General features: G+C 41.1%; 1 protein-coding gene across 3 annotated transcripts in view; it reads right to left on the bottom strand.

Annotated features, from left to right (window-relative positions):
* CIMIP1 (ciliary microtubule inner protein 1) overlaps positions 1-23,440 on the bottom strand; it is a 559,204-nt gene that overhangs the window by 51,594 nt on the left and 484,170 nt on the right. For 2 of the 3 annotated variants that reach the window (XM_058177738.1, XM_058177737.1), the window contains exons 1-3: positions 21,230-21,713; positions 7,575-7,656; positions 205-303 (exon numbers count right to left, since the gene is read on the bottom strand). In XM_058177738.1, the coding sequence (XP_058033721.1) occupies positions 205-303; positions 7,575-7,656; positions 21,230-21,276 (228 nt within the window). In that variant the 5' untranslated portion in view covers positions 21,277-21,713. Of the gene's footprint in view, positions 1-204; positions 304-7,574; positions 7,657-21,229; positions 21,714-23,440 lie in introns of those variants that run through there. The other variant, XM_058177739.1, reaches the window with a different exon arrangement.

The raw sequence follows: 23,440 nt of genomic DNA, 5'->3' as shown, positions 1-23,440 counted from the left end.
TTGCATCATCTAAAGTTGTGTAATGAAATCTCCAATAATCAGAACACCCAAAGGCAGTTTTTCCTATCCTGAGTGTTTTAAAACTTGTTCTTCGGATCTCAACCTTTACTCTCAAACTTAAGATGGTTTCTGAAAAAGTACTGTTATTATTATTATTTTTTTACAGATGTGCTGTCATTTGAAACTACTTCACAAATATCTAACCTTAATATATTTTTCCACTGGTGTCACAGGTCGGATCTGTAAGTGTTCTGGAAGCGGGATCTTCGGCTTAGCGAGTTGTTTCTTTTCATCTTTTACCAACTAAAAATAGAAAAATGTAATAAAACAAATTGGCACTCTAGGCTGAGTCATGCTTTGTGATAACGTAATAGTTCATATCCATCTAGATATTTATATCTATCTGAGCAGTACCTGAAGACCTAGCACTTGGCATCTGATACTATACAAGGATATTTATTATGTACCTTCGGATGCTGTTAAAACTCATCTTTCATACGGAAAAACCAGTTCTCATTTTAAAGCTAGCAACAAAATATGGAAGTCAAGAACTACCTATAAAGATGTATAGTATAGTGCAGGGATCTCCAACCTTGGTCCCTTTAAGACTTGTGGACTTCAACTCCCAGAGCAAAGCTGGCTGAGGGACTCTGGGATTTGAAATCCACAAGTCTTAAAGAGACCAAGGTTGGAGACCTCTGGTATAGTGTAAGTTACATTACTTTAAGATATATTACATTATTTAAATCTATACATCTTTATAGGTAGTTCTTGACTTACAAATGGTCAGATACAGTAGTGACCACTCGAAGTTCTGACAGGTACTTTATGAGCCAGATTTGAAATTTCAACAGTCACTTCCTCCCCTGGTCACATGACCACTTTTTGTATGCTTGGCAACCAGGCCATATTTACAGCTATTTGTAGCATCCGGCGCAGTGGTGAAATCCAATTTTTTTTACTACTGGTTCTGTGGCCGTGGCTTGGTGGGTGTGATGTGGTTTGGTTTGGTGGGCGTGGCTTGGTGGACATGGCAGGGGAGGGATACTGCAAAATCTCCATTTCCTCCCCACTCCTGGGGGAAGGATATTGCAAAATCTCCATTCCCACCCCACTCTGGGGCCAGCCAGAGGTGGTTCTCTGAACTGCTCAAAATTTCTGCTACTGGGTCTCCAGAACCTGCCAGAACCTGCTGGATTTCACATGATCGACATGTTTTGCAATGGTTTTGCATTTGCTTCTGCATTTGCTTCTGGTTTTTGGCAAAACTCCATCTATAGTAAAACATTGATGCACATAATCAAATCAAATAAAACCTTTACTGTCAATGCACAACATGTATACAATGAGATTTTATGAGCCTCCCTTGGTGCAGCCCCCCCAAAACACAGAATACATCCCAATAACTCAGAGTAAACTCAAATAAAAGAAAATCCCTGAACCCAAATAAGTAATAACTAACACACATTCCCATATACATATATTATATAACATCATACTATATTACATTATTATATTATATTACTAGCCCTGCAAGTCTATCATATTAAACTTAATTATGCTGTTATGTACTGCACACCAGAAAATTAGACACAAGAACAGTTTTTTCCCGAACACCATCGCTCTGCTAAACAAATAATTCCCTCAACACCATCAAACTATTTACTAAATCTGCACTATTAATCTTTTCATCGTTCCCATCACCCATCTCCTTCCACTTATGGCTATATGACTGTAACTTTGTTGCTGGTATCCTTATGATTTATATTGATATTGATTGTTTCCTGATTGCTTATTTGTACCCTATGACTATCATTAAGTGTTGTAAGTGTTGTACCTTGATGAAGGTATCTTTTCTTTTATGTATACTGAGAGCATATGCACCAAGACAAATTCTTTGTGTGTCCAATCATACTTGGCCAATAAAAATTCTATTCTATTCTATTCTATTCTATTCTATTCTATTCTATTCTATTCTATTCTATTCTATTCTATTCTATTCTATTCTATTCTATTATGTTACATTCAGAAGTCTGATGGCCCACGGATAAAAGCTATTTTTCAGCCTATTTGTTTGGCTGGCTATGCTTCTATATCTCCTGCCTGATGGTAGGAGAATAAAGAAATGCTGATCAGGGTGTGAATCATCCATGAGAATTTTCCTCACTCTGCTGAGGCAGCGTGCCCTGGCGATTTCGTCCAGTGAGGTCAGGGGGCAGCCCATGATGTTTTTTGTGCTGTGCTCATCACCCTCTGTAATGCCTTTCTGTCAGCAGCTGCCAGGCCAGGATACCATACCGTCACACAATATGTGAGGACGCTTTCTATTGTAAAAGGAAGTCATCAGTCGTTGCTCCTCCTGATTCTTCCGCAAGACCCTAAGGAAGTGGAGTCTCTGTTGAGCCTTCCTGAACACCTGGTGCATGTTATTTTTCCAGGCGAGATCTTGGCTGAGGTGGTGTCGTGTCCCACTCCTCCGCTGACAGCTGGGTCAGGGAAATCCGAATCAGGCTTGCCTCTGCAGCTCTGCCCAAAGTCCTAGCAAAGTCCTCAGAGCAGGCAGGAGACCAGTAAGTGACTTCAGCAAGATAAGTTTGACTTTTGCCTGACTCAGAGACTGCCAGAAAGTAGATCCTTTATATAGGCCATGGGGTGTGGCTCCATGACTCAGCACTCATTAAGGCCTGCCCCTCCCTTCCCTCTGTTGCCTCCGCCTATCCAATCTTCTGATGCGAGGATTACTCTAATCAGCTGTTGGGAATAAACCCTCCTCAGGCTCACATGCTGTGGAGGAGGGGGAGGGGTCTAGCTGCTCCGTTTGCCTGGGCATGGAGTCAGGGCTGGGGCCGGGAGATTCTCCTTCTTCTGCAGTTTGTGTGGGCATGGAGCCAGGACTTGGGCCGGGAGGCATACATTCCTCAGTGTTCGGGAGCAGGTAAGAAGGCCCTGGCTGCTCTGAGGGCGGGCAAGACACAACAGGTGGACTCCCAGGAATTTGAAAGAGGAGACCCTCTACACACAGCCCCCTTTGATGTAAAGTGGGGCAGGTTCCTCTCTCTGCTTCCGGAAGTCTAGCACCATCTCCTTTGACTTGCTTGTGTTTAGGTGCAAATTGTTTATTAAGCATCATGTGGATAACTTCTGGACTTCTTCCCTGTATGCTAATTCGTCTCCTCCATTGTCTGTGGAGATTCTCAGTCATCCGGGCCATGGTTGCCCCAAAGGTGCTTTTTCAAGAGGCAACTGGATTTCCTTTGTTTTTCTTTGAAGACGTTTCGCTTCTCATCCAAGAAGCTTCTTCTTCAGCTGAAGATGAGTAGCGAAATGTCTTCGAAGAAAAACAAAGAAAGTCCAGTTGCCTCTTGAAAAAGCACCTTTGGGATAATGACCACTGTGTTCACTTAATGATGGGCAGGCTGCATCATGGTCATAACTTGAGGATTACTTGTATTTCAGTGGGATTTTTTTCCCAGGGAAATAAGAATATGATTACAGCTAGCAGACTGGGAAATATGATTGATTTCATGGAGAATGTTATTTATTATTTATTATTTATTTAAATGGTAAGTTATGGTAATCTAGCCAGCGATGTTCGCAGGGGCCCAACACACCACAATGGCAGAAGTAACCAGTATAATCAAGGCCCACTTTTTTAAAACATTGTGCAATGCATGTTTTTTTAAGTATATCTTTAATCGTCTACTTGATTCTAACATTTGACACTGTTGATGCTTTCCCTAGGAATGTCCCTGAATTCAACAATAATGGCTGGTAAATTAAGATTTGTGATATTGTGTGTGGTGTCAATCCATGAATTTTGGATTATTCCATAAAATATGGCTAAGCTAGCACAAAATGCCTCACTGGTATCTAACATACTTAGATATTGTTGTTGTTACTATATTACACTTTAACATTCTTTAATTTCACAACATATAGATGGATTTAACCATAGTTTCAATTGGGAAAATGTGACAATCCTAGACCAAAGGCCAAGTCAAAAAATGCCAGGGAATTTCTAGAAGCCTGACACTCTGACAAATCAGCCATCAACAGACACATAGACATTAACAATGTCTACAGACTATGCAAAAGAGACAATCAATTAGCCCAAAATAGAAAAAGACTCCAGCACCTCTTTACCAATAATCAGCATTCAGATCAGCATAGATTAACTCCAAAGTTAACTTCAGACCAACGATTAAGTAAGCAATACCCCAATCAAGAAACTGCCAAGAAGCCACCAATAAACAACCCAATCAAAGAATCTCTAAGACCCACCCTCACCACACAGACAGGCAAGACATCAGAATATAAACTACTCCTTACTAGCACTGATGATGTTACCTAGTTAGGGTAATGAAATGTCTACAAGACGTACTTATTCTTCCGTGCAGGACTGGCATAAAACTATTAGTAATGTTAATTGGGTTTTTATGGTTTTAATGTGTATTTTAATTAATGGACCAAACTGAATAGGTTTTTTAAACGGGTTTTTAACTATATACTGTATGTTTTATTGTGTTTTACCTGGCTGTAAACCGCCTTGAGTCCTTCGGGAGAAGGGCGGTATAGAAATTAAATTATTCTATTCTATTCTATTCTATTCTATTCTACAAGAAAACAAGGAAGCTCAGAGAGCACCAAGGACCCCTCATTTCAATCCTGAGCTACAAATACTCTCCTTTATTGATACTTTACACCTTCAAAATAAGTCTTGTCATGTTTTTAAGGTATAATACGGTATTCTCTGTCTCAAAATACTATGCCGCCTCTTACTATATAGTAGCATGGCCAAAATGTTTTTATATAGAGTTTTGAAACAGCACTTAGACAAAGCAAAAAACTTAGGCCTGGGGAATTCTGGAAGCTGAAATCCACCATTGCTGGAAGGCGTCAGGTTAGGAAGGACAATATATTCTGCTGAGCAGTACATTCCCAAGCTGTCAGATTCCAGACAGGCACTTGGAAAAAAGACAAACTAGGTTCCTGGGTGTAGCAGTCTTTATCTGGCACTCCGGAAGTTCCAACAATCAATCACAGTGAAGAAAAATAGTCAGTGCTATCGCGCAGTGCTCCCCTCCACCTGTCGTGTCCCCCTCCCCCTCCGACGGCTGGGTCTGGGAAGTCTGTATCAAGCATGGCCACGAAGCCTCTGCAGCTTTGCCAAATTCCTTTCAGAGTTCTCAGGGCAGGCAGGAATCCAAGGTGTGACTTCAGCAAGCCAGATGAGACTTTGCTTGACTCAAATTGCTTGACTCAAGCTGGTCTTTTATATAGGCCATGGGGTGTGGCTACATGACTTAGCACTTATCCATGCCTGCCCCTCCCTTCCTTTTGCTGACGTCCCCTCTCCATTCTCCGGAAGTGGGGATCCATCCACTGTGACTTTCCGTCCTCCTGATCTGCTGCTGGCAATTCTAGCACATGGCTGGCTTCGTGCTCACGTGCTGGAGAAGGGAGGTTTGTTTGCTCATTCCTGACATTCTGTCCGGGCATGGTGCCAGGGCTGTGGGCTGGAGGCATGCCAGGCCGTTCCTCTTCATTATCAGACTCTCTTAGATAGTAGGAGATGGGAGGGGCCCGGCTGCGGAGAGAAGGGTGGGCGAGGCACAACACCACCTTTTAATGTCTCCGTTGTGTCTGCACCCCCTGAGCCAGGCCTCCTGCCAGAAAGTGACTTGGAGCCGGGCGTCCTGCCAGAAAGTGACTTGGACAGTGAGGGGGAAGGGCTGTCAGGACTTACCTTGGGAGCACCGGCTTCCCTGGCTCAGCTCCAGGAGCCAGAGGCAGGCCAGGTGGAAGAGATAATGAGGCCTCCGTCCCCTGACTCTTTCCCACCCCAGGCCACGCCTTCAGACCCAGCTGATGGCAATCAGGCTTGGTTGGACCCTAGGTTTCGTAGGCAGGAGAGGAGGGAACAACAGAAGCAGGGGTGGGGCAGGCCTAGGAAGTGCTGCGTTATGGAGCCACACCCCACAGGATATAAAGGCAGCAAGAACTGCTGTGCCTCTTCATAGCAGGCAAATCAACTGAGTAACTAAGAGCTGAAGTTTGTTCCTGGGTGACTCATCGGCGTCGAGGGAGATAACAGAGACACTTGGCAGACACTCGCTATTTTGCTGCCAGAGCTGATAGTGCCGGCTAATTAAGCCATCACTCGGACAGAGTCGAAGGAGGACAGAACAGTCTCCCATGCTCCACCTGTGACTCCATCCCCCAGCTGCACCCCCAACACACCAATAAGCCGCCCCTAATCCAGGCTGGCCAGCTCTATCCATGACTCCACCCCTCAGCCGTGCCTCCAACACGCTTTCAGCCTATACACCGCCCCTAATCCATGCTGGCTGGCTTAGTTCCTTATACAAGCCAAGACTCAGAAAAGCCTCTGTGGTTTGGCTCTGTCGGCTGTTCAGTAGCCCCGCCTCCCAGGAACATGGCTGTGGCCATCGCAGCGGTGAGAGCTTCATGCAGTGTCTGGTATGGCGGCAGCATCCCCAGTGATGGCGTGGCCCAGACAAATCCACAATCGGCATTGGACCCATATGTGAGTCACCTGCCCCCCCCCAAAGAATGAAATATTTTGAGGAATATTAAAAAAAGACAAAATATTATATTTCCCTAAAGGAGAAATGGAGAAACATGCTCTTGGAGACAGAAAGCAGCCTCCATTTTCCTTAATAGCTCCAGCAGTTACTGAGGCCAGCTTTTAGAAATGCGGATTTGGTAATTCATTCAAGACAGGGTATTTTGAAACAAAGGCAGAATGGTAGGATTAGAAGCAGCCATTGCTCAAGATCCAACACAGGACAAAGCCATTAACCCACAACCACCTTCAGATCAGTCCAAACCTCAACCAAACATAGCTCAGACAAACACCTAGGATTTGTACTTTGCCTATAGAGCCAGCTATGACCCCTACATGGCCCCTACATGGCCCCATGGGAGTCTGACAATAGCTAATAGAATACATGTTCTTGCACAGGAAGAGGAAGCTCAGGTGCAAAGCTCAAAGAAGGTAGAAAAAACCCTTCACTCTCAACCCCATTTTGTCAGCTGCACCAGAACCATGTGCTTGGTGGTTCTGTTCACATTAAACCCTCCTTCCAATCAGTCTTCCTCCCAAGCTTGGAAGTGAACCAAATGGATATTTCTTCCCACACTGGGAATCTGGATAACATTCCATTATCCTTACAGATGTTATTAAAATTTATTATTAGTTTGTTATTTATCAGTCTGAAATGCTGCTATCAGGCTCCTTTTGATATTCAAATGATACACCAATGTAGCTAGGATTGGTGTACAAAGCAACTCGTCTTATTGCTCAAGTCACACAGTTAAATCCTACAAACTCCCTTTTACTTTCTTGCAGAACACATTATTTCAGTTGCTAACTCATTGCCCCAACTACCTTGAGGCAGTTTACTAAGGCTGTGAGAGAGTATTCCTTTAAAAAAAAATACACTAACATCCTATCCCATTCTTCTAGTCTAAGCATCCCAATTGCTGTTCAACACAGGTCATGAAATATATCCATTCTTCATATATGAATATTACACAGAAATAAATGTTACCTCTTCAAGCGGGGTCAAGAGAAATCCCCAACGTTTAGGCCATTTTCGGGCAGCTTCCCGCTCTGTTTCAATGTGATTCTTCCTATTCCAAGCAAAAAAAAAAAAAAGTGTTTGTAAAACTTGGCAAAGTCCTCTAACAAAACCCTTTAAAATTGCTTCCCTGGTCAAGCAGAGCCTCAAAAGGTATTGGTTCCTAACTTTGAGGCTATACTTGCATGCTGTAATGTAGATATTTCCCCCCCAAGTCCTTGAGAAGAATTGAGTAGATTAAGTCAACTTGTTACTTTCTGCCATCAAAATACATCATTCTGATCGGTGAAGAAACAACCATATATAAAAAGAAAGTCTTGCAAGTTTTATTAAAATAACTTTTCTTTGCCCATGTGTGTCTCATTGCAGCAATTCACAGTTTATTAAATTTAAAGCAATTGCACAAAACATTTTGAAGTAAACCCTTAGCAGATTGTAACCTTTTCCTCTGAAGTGGGTTAACTTCCTGACCTAGGATCCAGTTTGGAATTACACTTTTGGCTTTAATTTATATCTGACTTCACTTTGCTTGAGTGATGATGCAAAAGCAGCTTCGGCTGCAAGTTTGAATAGTATTTTAGGAATATGACATCAGAAGTAGATGTTATTTTGCTTCTCTTTTTCCTGATTCACTTAGAGCAGTGCTTTTTCAAACTTGGAAACTTTAAGAGATACGGACTTCAACTCCCAGAATTCCCCAGCCAGTATTTCTTTCTCTCTTTCACGTATGAGAGAACATGAAGGAGGCTGACAAAATAAAATAATAATTATTATTACTTAATGGTTACTACTCATCACGTATCAACAATATCAACAGTAGAGTCCTTCAAGTTTCTAGGTTCTATCATATCTCAAGACTTAAAAAGGACACCTTAGATCAAAATCACCATCAAAAAAAGCTCAACAAAGAATGTTCTTTCTGTGCAAATTCAGAAAGCTCAAACTGCCCAAGTAGCTGCTGATTCAGTTCCACATAGGAATTATTGAGTCTGTCATCTGCATCTCCATAACTTGTCTGGTTTGGCTCTGCAACTAAACAAGACAAACACAGACTTCAACGGATATTTAGAACTGCAGAAAAAACTATTGCTACCAACCTGCCTTCCACTGAGAATCTGTATACTGCATGAATCAAAAAGAGATCTGTGAAAATATCTACAGACCTCTCACATCCTGGCCATAAATTGTTTCAACTTCTACCCTCAAAAAGATGCTATAGGGCACTGCGCACCAAAACAAATAGATACAAGGACAGTTTTTCCCTGAATGCATCACTCTGCTTAACAATTAATTCCCATAACACTGTCAAATAATTTACTAAGACTGTATTACTATTATTCTTCTCTCTATAACCATGTTGCTTGTATCTTTCAATCATATTGTTTTTGTTTCCTAGTACGATTTGATAGCTTATTAGTAACCTTGACTATCACTAAGTCTTGTTTCTTTTTATTCTTGATGAATGCATTTTATTCTCCTTATGTACACTGAGAGCATATACACCTCAGACAAATTCCTTGTGTGTCCAATCACACTTGGCCAATAAAGAATTCTATTCTATTCTATTCTATTCTATTCTATCCTATCCTATCCTATCCTATCCTATCCTATCCTATCCTATCCTATCCTATCCTATCCTATCCTATCCTAATTTGTTGAAGAAATTATTTCATTTTTTTCTTTCCCATCTGCTCCTGATAAAGGATGGGTTCCCAGATGAAAAAAAGAATTTTTTTTTAATACTTAGAGTTATACTCAAGATAGTATTTCCAATTTGGCAGTCAGATAATGGATTAAGTGGATGGATTTGTGGAATGTATGAGAAAAAGAATGGATGTTTTCCTAGCATATATATATTTGTTTTCTGAGGTTTTCACGGGTGTTTGTATATAGGTCTTTGGTTGTTCGGGTTTTCTCCCGTGTAAAATTGGAAGTGTCTTGGCGACGTTTCGACGAAGTCTCATTCGTCATCTTCAGGCTTCAGCTTCGTGCTTCTGGGAGCAATGTGTGATCGCAGCTGTTTCTTCCTTTTAACTGCTAGTGGGGGTTTGAACTGATTGGGTGGGAGCTTGGCTGTGCTCTGATTGGATGGGGTTTTCTGTGCTCTGATTGGATGGGGTGTGTCTGGTGTGGGTGGGGGGTTGGTTGTCCTCAGTCTAGTCTGTGCTGCAGGGGGATTTGAGCTGGTGAGCTGCATAGCTGTTGTTTGGCTTTGTGGTCGTGCTACATCTTCATATTGGGTGTCAGTCTGCTGCATGAATGGATTGGAGGGGTTTGAAATGGCTAATGTTGCAGCTGCGGTCTGGCTTCTGGTCCTTGGTCGTGCTTCATGATCAGTGTGGGTTTGGGTCTGCTTTCTGGGTGGATGTGCGGTGGTGACATCCTGTGTGGACCTTGTGAGTGTGGGTCTGGTGTCATTCCTCGTGTTAGGGACTCGTTTGTCAATAAGGGCGGGTTTCCAATGATGCTAACAAAATCAGACTTGAGATCTCCAACATCCTCTGCACCAGCAAGCCACCCAAAAGCAACTTACCCAAAGAGGAACAGACAGCACTACTTAACCTGAAAAAAGATACCAGCATAATAATCCTACCAGCAGACAAGGGCAACACCACGGTGGTTATGAACACATCTGACTACCAAACCAAATTAACCAACCTACTCCAAGACCCTGCATACAAGCCCCTAAACACAGACCCCACCACCTACCTAGAAAAAACCACTAGATCCAAAATAAAAGCCTCCCCCATCAGCGAAGAAATCCAACAAAGAATCATTCCCAGAGAGAAATCATCCAGATGCCCTAAGCTCTATGGCCTCCCCAAGATACACAAAGAAGGAACCCCACTCAGACCCATAGTCAGCTCCATAGGCTCACCTCTACAAAACCTAGCCAAATTTCTCGCCAAACAACTACAGCCCTATGCAGAATCCATCACCTCACACGTAAAAAACTCATTCCAGTTCATAGAGATCATAAAGAAACAAAACTTACAGCCCAACGACCTACTCGTGAGCTTTGATGTCATATCCTCTTCACCCAAGTGCCAATCAAAGAAGCCTTGACAGCTATCCAAAACAAATATAACCCCCCCAAGCACATCCTAGATCTGACCAACCACTGCCTATCCAACACATACTTCATCTATAATGGACAAAAATACAAACAAGTAGAAGGAGCACCCATGGGATCACCCCTCTCACCTGTCATTGCCAATCTCTACATGGAACACTTTGAAACCCAAGCTCTAGAAAAATCTGATCACAAACCCAAACTCTGGCTCAGATATGTAGACGACACCTTCATAATCTGGCCACACGGGAAAGAAAAACTTGACAACTTCCTCACACACCTCAATAGCCTACACCCCAAAATACAGTTCACCATGGAAACAGAAGTTAATAACCAACTTCCTTCCTGGATGTCTTAGTCTACAGAAAACCCAATGGCTCCCTAGGACACACCATCTACCAGAAGAAAACACACAAACCGCTATCTGCACGCACTCTCACACCACCACCCAGCACAGATCAACTCCGTAGCCAAGACACTCATCTCCAGAACAAAATGCTTAGCTGATGAACAACACCTAAAACCCGAACTAGACACTCTCACTAACGTACTAACATCCAATGGATTCCAAAGAAATAAGATTACCAAGCTAATCCAAAAAGAACCCCCCACTAAAATCCAAGACAGAGAACAAGAAAACGGCACAGCCCTCCTCCCATATATAAAAGGCACCACAGACAGAATCAGCAAGATCCTCCACAAACACAACATCAAGACAGCATTCTGCACAAACAGAAAAATATCCACCATCCTAAGAAACCCCAAAGACAAAATTGAGTTAGAAAATCAAGGAGTATATGAAATCCCATGCACCGCCTGCCCCACCACATACATTGGACAAACCAACAGAAGAATAAGTGCACGCATTGAAGAACACAAGAACTCATTCAAAAAAGAGGAACCAACTTCTTCCTGGTCCAACACTTTAAAGTCACAGGACATGATATTGACTTTAAAAGACCAGAACTATCGCCAAAACTGAACACTTTAACAACAGAATAATCAGAGAAGCCATTGAGATAGAAAACGCCCACACAGCATGAACAAACGAGATGATACCTCCGCCTACCAGCCATTTGGAAACCCGCCTTATTGACAGACGAGTCCCTAACACGAGGAATGACACCAGACCCACACTCACAAGGTCCACACAGGATGTCACCACCGCACATCCACCCAGAAAGCAGACCCAAACCCACACTGATCATGAAGCACGACCAAGGACCAGAAGCCAGACCGCAGCTGCAACATTAGCCATTTCAAACCCCTCCAATCCATTCATGCAGCAGACTGACACCCACTATGAAGATGTAGCACGACCACAAAGCCAAACAACAGCTATGCAGCTCACCAGCTCAAATCCCCCTGCAGCACAGACTAGACTGAGCACAACCAAGCCCCCACCAACACAGGACACACCCCAGCCAATCAGAGCACAGAAAACCCCATCCAATCAGAGCACAGCCAAGCTCCCACCCAATCAGTTCAAACCCCCACTAGCAGTTAAAAGGAAGAAACAGCTGCGATCACACATTGCTCCCAGAAGCACGAAACTGAAGCCTGAAGATGACGAATGAGACTTCGTCAAAACGTCGCCAAGACACTTCCAATTTTACACGGGAGAAAACCCGAACAACCAAAGACCTATATATATATATATATATATATATATATATATATATATATATAGATATAGATATAGATATAGATATAGATATAGATATAGATATAGATATAGATATAGATATAGATATAGATATAGATATAGATATAGATATAGATAGATAGATAGATAAATAAAAGTAAAGGTAAAGGTTCCCCTCGCACATACGTGCTAGTCGTTGCCAACTCTAGGGGGCGGTGCTCATCTCTGTTTCAAAGCTGAAAAGCCAGCACTGTCCGAAGATGTCTCGTGGTCATGTGGCCGGCATGACTCAACGCCAAAGGCACACAGAACGCTGTTACCTTCCCATCAAAGGTGGTCCCTATTTTTTTCTACTTGCATTTTTACGTGCTTTCGAAACTGTTAGGTTGGCAGAAGCTGGGACAAGTAACGGGAGCTCACCCTATTACACGGCAGCACTAGGGATTCGAACTGCCAAGCTGCCGACCTTTTGACCGACAAGCTCAATGTCCTAGCCCCAGGATGGCAGGTGTTTGCTCATCTTCTGATAGGGACATGCTCCTGAAGTAACAAATGGTGGTAAAGAAGGAGTATTGCTTTTCAAAAATTAAGCAAAGCCAGAAAAATACTGTGGGAGTTGACCGGGCTGAGCCTGAGGGAGAGGTCAAACACATCATCAGCCTAAGCCATTGTAGTGCATCTACAAGGAAAGGCCCCACACAGGTCTCATTCAAGAAGTCTCCTTTGTAAGTAGATCAATGAGATGCTTGCTCATACTCAGATATGATGTGTTTTGTTGAGCATTTGCCTTACATTTTTATCCAAACTACAACTGGGCACAAATGTACTAATTTAAATAAGGCTGTAGAAGATGACCAGGCTGAGTCTGAGGGAGCAGTTAAATGCGTCAACAGTCTTGTGTCCCTGCGCACCCACACAATATCTAAGTCCATCCCACCTTGAATTCCGTTGACTCTTATCTGAGGACCCAGATTGGGGGCAATATGCTGACTCTGTAAACCCCTTAGAGAGGTCTGTAAAACACTGTGAAGGGGTATATAAGTCTATTGCTAGTGCAATTATCTACTGCCAATTTGCTTTGACCATTAGTAGTTCAGATTCTTCTAGAGAGGTTTAAGCAAATGTTAAATGAGTCACACCCAATTTTACCACCTTTTTTTGGCTATGGTTGTTAAGTGAATCCCTGCAGTTGTCAGGTGAAACATGCAGCTGCTTGTCTGGGAAGGTCTCCAATGGCTAATCAGCTGGGATCCTGGGGTGTTGCAGTGAATGAATGTTGGTTTTCGATCACATGGATTTTGATCACGTGACTGTGGGATGCTGCGACCGTCCTAAGTATGAGCAAGTAACTTTTTTCGGTGTTATTGTGACACTGAATGGTTGCTATACAATCATCTTTATGTTGAGGACTATCTGTAATGTTATGACACGAGCAGTGCAACATATGTACTTATGTCAAATGCCAATACATAACAGCAGAATCTGCATCATGACATTGCCATGTGTATGTTGTCATGTTGGCTTAATCTTGGTTTGCATTTAGTGGCCAGGCAGAGGAAGAATGTTCCAAAGTATATTTCTCCAGTGTGTTAAAAAAAGAACACAAACCAGTTGTTTTAATGGCACAACTGGGCACACGGCATGTTGGTGACGAGACATTAATTCTAGGTATCCATCACACAGTTACTTTTTGGGGTAAGGAACACACGTAGTCCTCGACTTTTGACCACAATTTATTTATTTATTTATTTATTTATTATATTTGTATACCGCCCATTCTCCCGAAGGACTCAGGGCGGTTCACAGCCAATAAAACAACAGAAAATATATAAAATATATATAACAGCAAAAAGATTAGGGGACTGGAGGATAAAACATATGAAGAACGGTTGCAGGAACGGTTGCAGGAACTGGGTATGTCTAGTTTAACAAAAAGAAGGACTAGGGGAGACATGATAGCTGTGTTCCAATATCTTAGGGGCTGCCACAAAGAAGAGGGAGTCAGGCTGTTCACCAAAGCACCTGAGGGTAGAACAAGAAGCAATGGGTGGAAACTGGTCAAAGAAAGAAGCAACTTAGAACTAAGGAGAAATTTCCTGACAGTTAGAACAATTAATCAGTGGAACAACTTGCCTCCCGAAGTTGTGAATGCTCCAACACTGGAAATTTTTAAGAAAATGTTGGATAACCATCTGACTGAGATGGTGTAGGGTTTCCTGCCTGGGCAGGGGGTTGGACTAGAAGTCCTCCAAGGTCCCTTCCAACTCTGATGTTATGTTATGTTATGTTATGTTATGTTATGTTATGTTATGTTATGTTATGTTATGTTATGTTAAGAATAGAAAATTAATTCAATTGATGGCCTAAAACTTTTAAATACAAATTTAAAACCCCGTTTAAAACCCCTGATTTAAAAACCGATTTAAAACTACGTTCACGCTTGTATTGAGCCCAATATTTCTGTTGCTAAGCGAGACATTTGTTAAGTGAGTTTTGTCCCATTTTACGACCTTTCTTGCCACGGTTGTCAAGTAAATCACTGCAGTTGTTAAGTTGTCAAGTGAATCTGGGTTGCCAGGGGTGAAATCCAGCAGGTTCTAGAGAACCGGTAGTAGAAATTTTGAGCAGTTCGGAGAACCGGCAAATACCACCTCTGGCTGATCCCAGAGTAGGATGGGAATGGAGATTTTGCAGTATCCTTCCCCTGCCATGCCCACCAAGCCACATCATGCCCACCAAGCCATGCCCACAGAACCGGTAGTAAAAAAAATTGGATTTCACCACTGACTTTGTTTGCCCCATTGACTTTGTTTTTCAGAAGGTCACAAAAGGGGATCACATGACCCCACAACTGTTGCACATATGAACCAGTTGCCAAGCATCCAATTTTTTTTTTTTAATTATTAAATTTTTCCCCCTCCCCCCTCCCTCCTAAACCCCCCTCCCCCCCCGGACTTCTCGGAGCAAACACAAGGTATAGTTCCTTAAACAAAACAGTCATACATTAAATTTTTAAAATCTAACACAATTATAATCTTTCTCTCTCACATAACCTGACTTCTTCCATTAAAATCAAAAATAACATCCTTCATTCAAAAGCAATCCGAAATTTCTTAATCTGATATCTATTTTGAATATAATCAATCCAGTTCTTCCATTCATTTAAATATTTTTCTTGAGTACTGTCTTTCAAGAAGGCTGAGATTTTAGCCATCTCAGCCAAATTGGAAACTTTCAATATCCATTCTTCTATTGTGGGTAATTCTTTTTTCTTCCAATATTGTCCAATCAACAGTCGTGCTGCTGTTATTAAGTTCAAAATCAACTTAGTCTCAATCACTGTACAGTCCGTTGTTATTCCCAAAAGGAAAAATTGCGGTAGGAACTTTATCTTCTTCTTCAGAACATTCTGCATAATCCACCAGATTCTTATCCAGAAAGACTTAATTTTCTTACAAGTCCACCATACATGAAAATATGTAGCATCATCACAATTACATCTCCAACATTTCGCTTGCATATCTGGATACATACATGATAATTTCTTAGGATCTAAATGCCATCTATAAAACATCTTATAAAAATTTTCCCTTAAATTCTGTGCTTGCGTAAATTTAACATTTCTAACCCAAATTTTTTCCCATGTTTCCAACATTCCAGTTTGCCAAGCATCCAAATTTTAATCAGGTGACCATGGGGGTTGCTGCAATGGTCGTTAAGTGTGAGAAACGATCAGAAGTCACTCTTTTCAGTGCTGTTGTAACTTCAAACGGTCACTAAACGAACTGTTGTAAATCGAGGACTATCTGTATTAAGCAAAGCGCAGAAAAGTGAGAAGCAGTGGAGAAAAGAAATTAATGTCAGGAGAAAAGAAAAAAAAAAAGAAAAGGAAAGGAAACTAGCTAAATTTATGGGCTATGGATGAAATGAAAGAAATGTCATGAGCACAAGCAAAAGAAAAAAAATTTACTGAGCCATATTTGTGCTGAATTAGGGAGATGTGAAGGTGAAACACTGAAATACTTCCGGAAATTCCTTTACCTTCATTCTACCCCAAATCATTGAAACACGTTTCGTTACTTTCACTCTTTTGGAGGCCCTTTGCAAACTTATAAAACTTATGGAACTCTGGAAACCTGCAAAACTATGTTATATTTCCATCAGAATCACTTTGCATTTTCTTTGCCTCTTTTAAACTTTGCCTCTTGTCTTTATTCTATGCAAATCTATCTTCTGAACCCGTTTCAAGATTTAAAAATGGGAATACAGTGCTACATTGGCTTCCTTCCTTCCTCCATGGCTGTTCCCAGGTGGTATTGTTGGGAATGAGAGATTATAGCCTAAGGCTCCTACATTATGGAAGATCTCCCGGGCTCAACGCTTTCTGCTCTCAACACCTGCTGACTCTCTATATGCTTCCAGGTGCATTTTAAGGGTTTTGGTTATCCTTCTTAAAGCCTTTCATGGCACAAGGCTGGGTTACCTGTGGGACTGGCTGTCTCTAAAAGTCTCTACCTGTCCCATAACATCTAGCACAGCAGTCATGCTTCAGGTCACTTCCATGAAACAATGCTACTTAGTGAGACCCAGGGGTCTATCTTCTTTGTCACCATGCCTCCTCTGTGGGATATCCCCCAAGATTCAGAGAGTCCCAACTCTTCTGTCTCTTTGGAAATCCCAAGGAACATTCCCCCAAGCATTGGACTTCAATGTAAGATGATCTTCTATAGAGCATAAAACCCTTAAATGAGATATATGTGGATGGGTCTCAGGTGCTATTATTATTTTGCTTATTCTGTTGGGCTTTCTGTTTATAGCTTTATTTTTAATTCCTTGCTTTATATTTTTATTGTAAATTGCCCAGGGTTGTTCTGGCAAATTGCATAAATTATATAAATCTAACGAATTAACACTCTTCTTCTCTATATACTTGTAGTATATAGATATTGTACGTATCCTGTACAATAGTTGTAGTCACCCTAATGTTTTTACAACATTCTCTTATATGCATTTTTCTCTCTCATTCTGCCTCTTCCACTATATCATTTCCGCTATTCTTTTTTTATAGTCCCTATTGGGCTCTTTTCATACAGTTCTTTGGTAGCTTCCATATCAACATTCTTTATAACCACTTTGCATTTGTTCAATTGGAAGAGTTATCTCTTCCAGTCAATCCACGTATTTATATTCTAATAGTTTTTCAAACATCATCCATGTTTTCTCTTCCTACAACCTTTCCAGAGGTGGGTTTCAGAAGGTTCTGACCAGTTCTGGAGAACCGGTAGCGGAAATTTTGAGTAGTTCAGAGAACCGGTAGTAAAAATTCTGACTGGCCCCACCCACATCTATTCTCTGCCTCCCAAGTCCCAGCTGATGGGAGGAAATGGGGATTTTGCAGTATTCTTCCCCTGGAGTGGGGAGGGAATGGAGATTTTACAGTATCCTTCCCCTGCCATGCCCACCAAGCCATGCCACGCCCACCAAGCCACACCCACAGAACTGGTAGTAAAAAAATTTGAAACCCACCACTGAACCTTTCTACTTTTTCCCCTCATTTTTTTCCATTTCTTTTTCTGTGGCCATTTCCTCCCAACATATACTCTACCAGAGTAGAATGAGTCTTACATTCATAAGCTTTTGGCATTCTTCTTTGTTAATTCTCTCAGCCAGTCATCACAAAAGTTCAAATGAATCATGCTTTTAGATTTAGACTTCTTCCTTTGCCAAGTGTACACTTGAACAAAATTTACTTAAACCATGTAATTGAAAGAGACCTTTTCCTAAGTATGGAGTTCTGTGTGTAACTTTAGTACTACTTTTTAAAAGTAGATACTCACCAATGACTTTAAAAAAAAACCAACTTTTTCACCTTGTTTCCACCCTTCAACCAAAATAACCTTTTTCTCTTCCATTAATATAGAATGTGATATATTTTCCCATAAATCGCTCCTTATTTTTCATTACCATTATACAATCTATAATCTTCTACTTTTATCCATACTCCCAACAATATAAATGATGCTAATTCATACTTCCTGACATCATTCAGCTGATTCATTCTTAATTAACCTTCCAGCTTCAGTACATTTCACATTATTGTATGGTTGAATCACACAAGATCATTCACATTTTTCCTTCCCCTTTCTCCCTCTTAGAAATATAATGTTTTATGAAACTATTTCCTTTGTCCAATTTCCTTTAATTCATACTCTTCACCACATACTCTTTCTACACTTCAAGTTACAGTCTTCCATATACCATGGTTGTCATCAGAGAGGGCATGGATACTGATCTCAATTGCTCATCATGATTTGGAGCAATTAAGACTTTTACATAATGCCTTTTACCTGTTGGCTAGGTTACCTGTCTCAAACATACCCATGCCTTATGTAGCATATAGTAGGATACAAGAATATTCTTGAATTGATAGTGATTATCAATGATAGTGATATCAGTTCTCCCCAAGCAATATACCCAAAAAGTGTATCAATATATCAAAAAAGATACCTTCAATTATCAATAAAAGCAATAAGCAGACAAAATGAAAAACCTTAGTAAACGGAATTATTTAAAATTACTAATTTACAATTATCAGAAAATACTCTATAGCAGTGTTTCTTAACCTTGGCAAGTTTAAAGATGTGTGGATTTCAACTCCCACAATTCTCCAGCCAGCACGACTCCCGTATAGGGAGTCTTTAAAAAGGTAAAGGTAAAGGTTCCCCTTGCACATATATGCTAGTCGTTCCTGACTCTAGGGGGTGGTGCTCATCTCCGTTTCAAAGCCAAAGAGCCAGCGCTGTCCGAAGACGTCTCCGTGGTCATGTGGCCAGCATGACTAAATGCCAAAGGCACACGGAACGCTGTTACCTTCCCACCAAAGGTGGTCCCTATTTTTTCTACTTGCATTTTTATGTGCTTTTGAACTGCTAGGTTGGCAGAAGCTTGGACAAGTAACAGGAGCTCACCCCATTATGCGGCACTTGGGATTTGAACCGCTGAACTGCCGACCTTTCGATCGACAAGCTCAGCGTCCTAGCCCCTGAGCCACCAAGTCCCACTTAGGGAGTCTTTATAGGGAGTCAAATAAATTGAGGATACGAGATTAAAAAAAATGGCTCTAGTTAGAGGCAACAGAGAGAAATATCATGATCTGTCAGGTACAAGCTACATCAGTCATCAAATTTTTATGCCACCCTTTGAATAGAAGTATCTTCTTGAGCAAATATATCTATATAATAGAAATAGAAAACAACAGGTGGATCATTTAAAAAGTGAAAAAAAATGAACTCCTAATATCCCAGACTTTTCAATTTATTTCTCTTCAATACAATTGTTAAAAAGAAAGTTTGATTTGAGTGGCCTTCTGGCTAAGATTTTAGACTGTTGCCTTTTGAGATTTATAAAAAAGAAAGAAACTATGACAAGAGCTCTTAAAACATTGAGGCTGGAATCTTGAATGTAGAGTAAGCTTTTGAATTTGGCTGTCCCTGTGAAATACTGACAGTTTTAAAAACAGCTTTTTGCGTCTTGTGATAACTATACTTTTGTGTCATAAAACTGACATCGCTAGAGCAATACTACAAAACTGTGTCATATTCAAGCACTTTCTCGTTTTCCTTGAAAAGTTACCCAGATTTTTGTGAGAAAAGACATGAGTGTATATGTTGATGTTTGCACATATAAAAATTCTGTGGCTTTGGGAAATTCTGTGATTGCTAGATGTTCGGATTTGGTATGGAACATAAATAAACTTGGATTTTCCTAATCTGCAGCCAGCACCTCTGAAAGGTACCTTTTTGGAGACAGTTAGTATTTATATTTGTGGCAGCAATCTTTTAGGAAGTCTAAGATGACACCAGAATACCGATTCCTCAGTCTGCATTAAAACCTTGCTGTCTTTCACCATCCTCTTTTTCACAGACATGTGGTATCTTCTCACATCTCAATCCAATACAAATTAGCCACAAGGGAGTTAGAATAAACACGTGAGAGATATACATTGGAATTACTGGGGTTCCTGAGTAAATATCTAGAGTTTGGAGACTTCCACTATGGTGGGAGATGGTTTTCAGGATGTTTCTCAAGATGTCCTCAGATATGCCGGACTTCAACTCTCAGAATCCCTAATCAACACACCTGGAGGTCATTCGCTCCATTAGAATACTTTGCCCCACCCTTCGCACCCTGTAAGGACTTCAACTCCCCAAATTTTAGCAATTGCTAGGATGTCTTGGGAATTCTGAATAGAATAGAATAGAATAAAATAGAACAGAATAGAATTCTTTATTGGCCAAGTGTGATTGGGCACACAAGGAATATTTCTATTTTAAGATATGGGATAAATTTTATCATTGGTTAGAAGAAAGGTATAGATGAATAATGGATAATTATGTAAGAAAATGATAATAATGTATCTGTGGAAAAATGGTAATAGTTTAAATTGAAGTGAACAAAGAAGAAGCAACAAAAGATGGAGCCAGGAAGAAAACACCAAGACATCACACGGAAGGAATATTGATGTTTTAAATGTATGTTTGTCTATAAAATACAAAAACTTTATAAAAAAAGGAATTTGTCTTGGTGCATATGCTCTCAGTGTACATAAAAGAAAAGATACATTCGTCAAGAATCGTAAGATACAACACTTAATGATAGTTATAGGGAAACAGTCAATATAAATCTTTATTTAATTTATAATTTATAAATTCTGGGAGTTGAAGTCCTCATATAAAGGCTGATACTGGGGAAAGGCAGTTAATATCCCCAGTTTTGGAGCAATTCGGAAAGGTGGGGTGGGGCCCCCCGGGAAGCCACCCCATAGCAGAACAAGGAGGAAATTAAAAGAAAAGGAAAAAAAAAAAAGGAAGCGATGGGGTGGAGGAGATGGTCCAGCGGCGACTTTACCAGATCTGAGCTTCAGCCACGAAGTTGAGCTTGTTTTTCTGGGACATGGCTGAGGCTTTCTCGAACTAGCCAACGTCTCTCTCCGGCCAGGAGGAAGACAAACGTCCCACTCAATTGGGGTCGGGTCCAGGCACAAGCGGGCGAGGCACAAGGCAGGGACGAGACGCGCTGGCTGCCTGGCTTGCTGCGGCGGCTTCCGTTGCCAGGCGACGGCTGGGCAACGCGGAGGGACGGAAGGTGGAGACCGGGCGCTTCTGCCAAGGATGGCTGGATGGATGAAGTTGCTCCAGAGGAGGGCAAGGTCCTGGCTTCACGCTTGAGATAAGAGGGCGAACAGTGTTGTGTGTGTGTGTGTGTGTGTGTGTGTGAGAGAGAGAGAGAGAGAGAGAGAGAGAGAGAAAGAAAGAGAAAAGAGAGGGAGGGAAGGAGTGTGTGGGAGAGAGAGAGAGAGAGGGAGAATGAGAGAGAGGGAGAGAGAGAAGGAGGGAGAGAGAATGAGAGAAAGAGAAAGAATGAAAGAGAGAGGGAGGGAGGGAGGGAGGGAAGGAGTGTGAGAAAGAGGGAGGGAGAGAGAGAATGAGAGAAAGAATGAATGAGTGGGGAGAGGGAGAATGAGAGAGTGGGAGGGAGACAGAATGAGAGAAAGAATGAAAGAGAGAGAGAGGGAGGGAATGAGTGTGAAGGGGGAAAGAGGGAGGGAGAATGAGAGAGAGGGAGAGAGGGAGGGAGGGAGAATGAGAGAAAGAAAGAATGAAAGAGAGGGAGGAAGGGAGGGAGGGAGTGTGAGGGAGAGGGAGAAAGAGAGAGAGAGAGAATAAGAAAGAATGAAAGAGAAAGAGAGGGAGGGAAGGAGTGTGAGAGAGAGGGTGGGAGGGAGAGAGAGAGAATGAGAGAAAGAATGAAAGAGAGAGGGAGGGAGGGAATGAGTGTGATGGGGAGGGAGGGAGAAAGAGAGAGAAAGAGAATGAGAAAGACACTCAGCCTTTGTCTTGAGTTTTCCTAAAGACAGTTTTTATTAGATCACAGGAGAACAGCTAAGGTCCTGCTTGTGAACAACTTTTTCAGAACATCATCTTGTATTGTTTTAAAGCAGTTGGCCCTGCAGATTTAACACTTTTATTGCTTATTTAGCTTTGCAGAATAATCACATTTTCTGCCACCTAGAAACCTTACGGCAAATTCAAAATAATAATTTAAGTGCTACATTCTAGCATTTAACTTTACAGCTCACAATCACATTTTTGTCATGCGGATTAAGATTCTATTGCTTACAAAACTTTATTCCATCCTTCACTTCTTACCTTTCTATGCTCAGATGAATTATACATTTTATTAAATTCCTGTTTACTACAAATAAACAGATGTTATAAAGAAACAGTAGCTTAACTTCAAGATTAACATAGGATTAATAATAAATGAGAACTGTTACAGTTTATACCAGGGATTGGGAACTATGGCCTTTGTATGATCTGTGAACTTCAACTCCCAGAATTCCTGAGCCAGGAATTCTGGGAGTTGAAGTTCACAGATTGTAAAAGGACCATAGTTCCCCACTCCTGGTTTAAACAAAGCCTGCTTACATTTCGTGCTGCATTTATTTTTACACTGAGTAAAAGTTGCCCCAAAGTATAAATCAGTGCATCACTATATTTTCAATAGAAAACTGCTTTTAAGAAGAAGGTGGATGGTGGACTATTTAAATGAAAAAGACAGTTGGCTTCATTTTTTGTTGTTGAAATGTTTTATACAGCCACTGCAAGATGAAAAAAAAAATGTTCTGGGAAGTTGATAGAAAGCCAAAAATATTAATACATTAGAACATAGTGAACTTTTTACAAGCTGTAAATATTTTCTCAGACTTTCAAATATAGCTAGGAAGTATGTTCAGCCATTCTTTTCTCAACCATCTAAAATCAGTGAATAATACACATTCCCCCCTTCCCAATAATTTGCTTTGTTGTTTGCTACATACAAAAAATATCTTTCATTGGGGAGTTTAATTGTGTAGCATTAGGGTCAGTAGTACTATGAGAAACAGTTATGTGTGCCTCTGTCCATGAAGCATTTTTAAGTCAGGATTTGGAGTCAGGATTCATATTCCAGTAATTTAGCTCAACTTCCCCCTTCTGATGCAATAAAAAGACTGAATTATATTGATTTTAATTGCATTGATTTTACAGTAATATATATGATACTACAGGTAGTCCTCGA

The sequence above is a fragment of the Ahaetulla prasina genome, chromosome 3 (genome assembly GCF_028640845.1).
Source record: "Ahaetulla prasina isolate Xishuangbanna chromosome 3, ASM2864084v1, whole genome shotgun sequence".
NCBI classification, from domain to species: Eukaryota; Metazoa; Chordata; class Lepidosauria; order Squamata; family Colubridae; genus Ahaetulla; species Ahaetulla prasina.
This window is presented reverse-complemented; position numbering and strand designations above follow the sequence as displayed.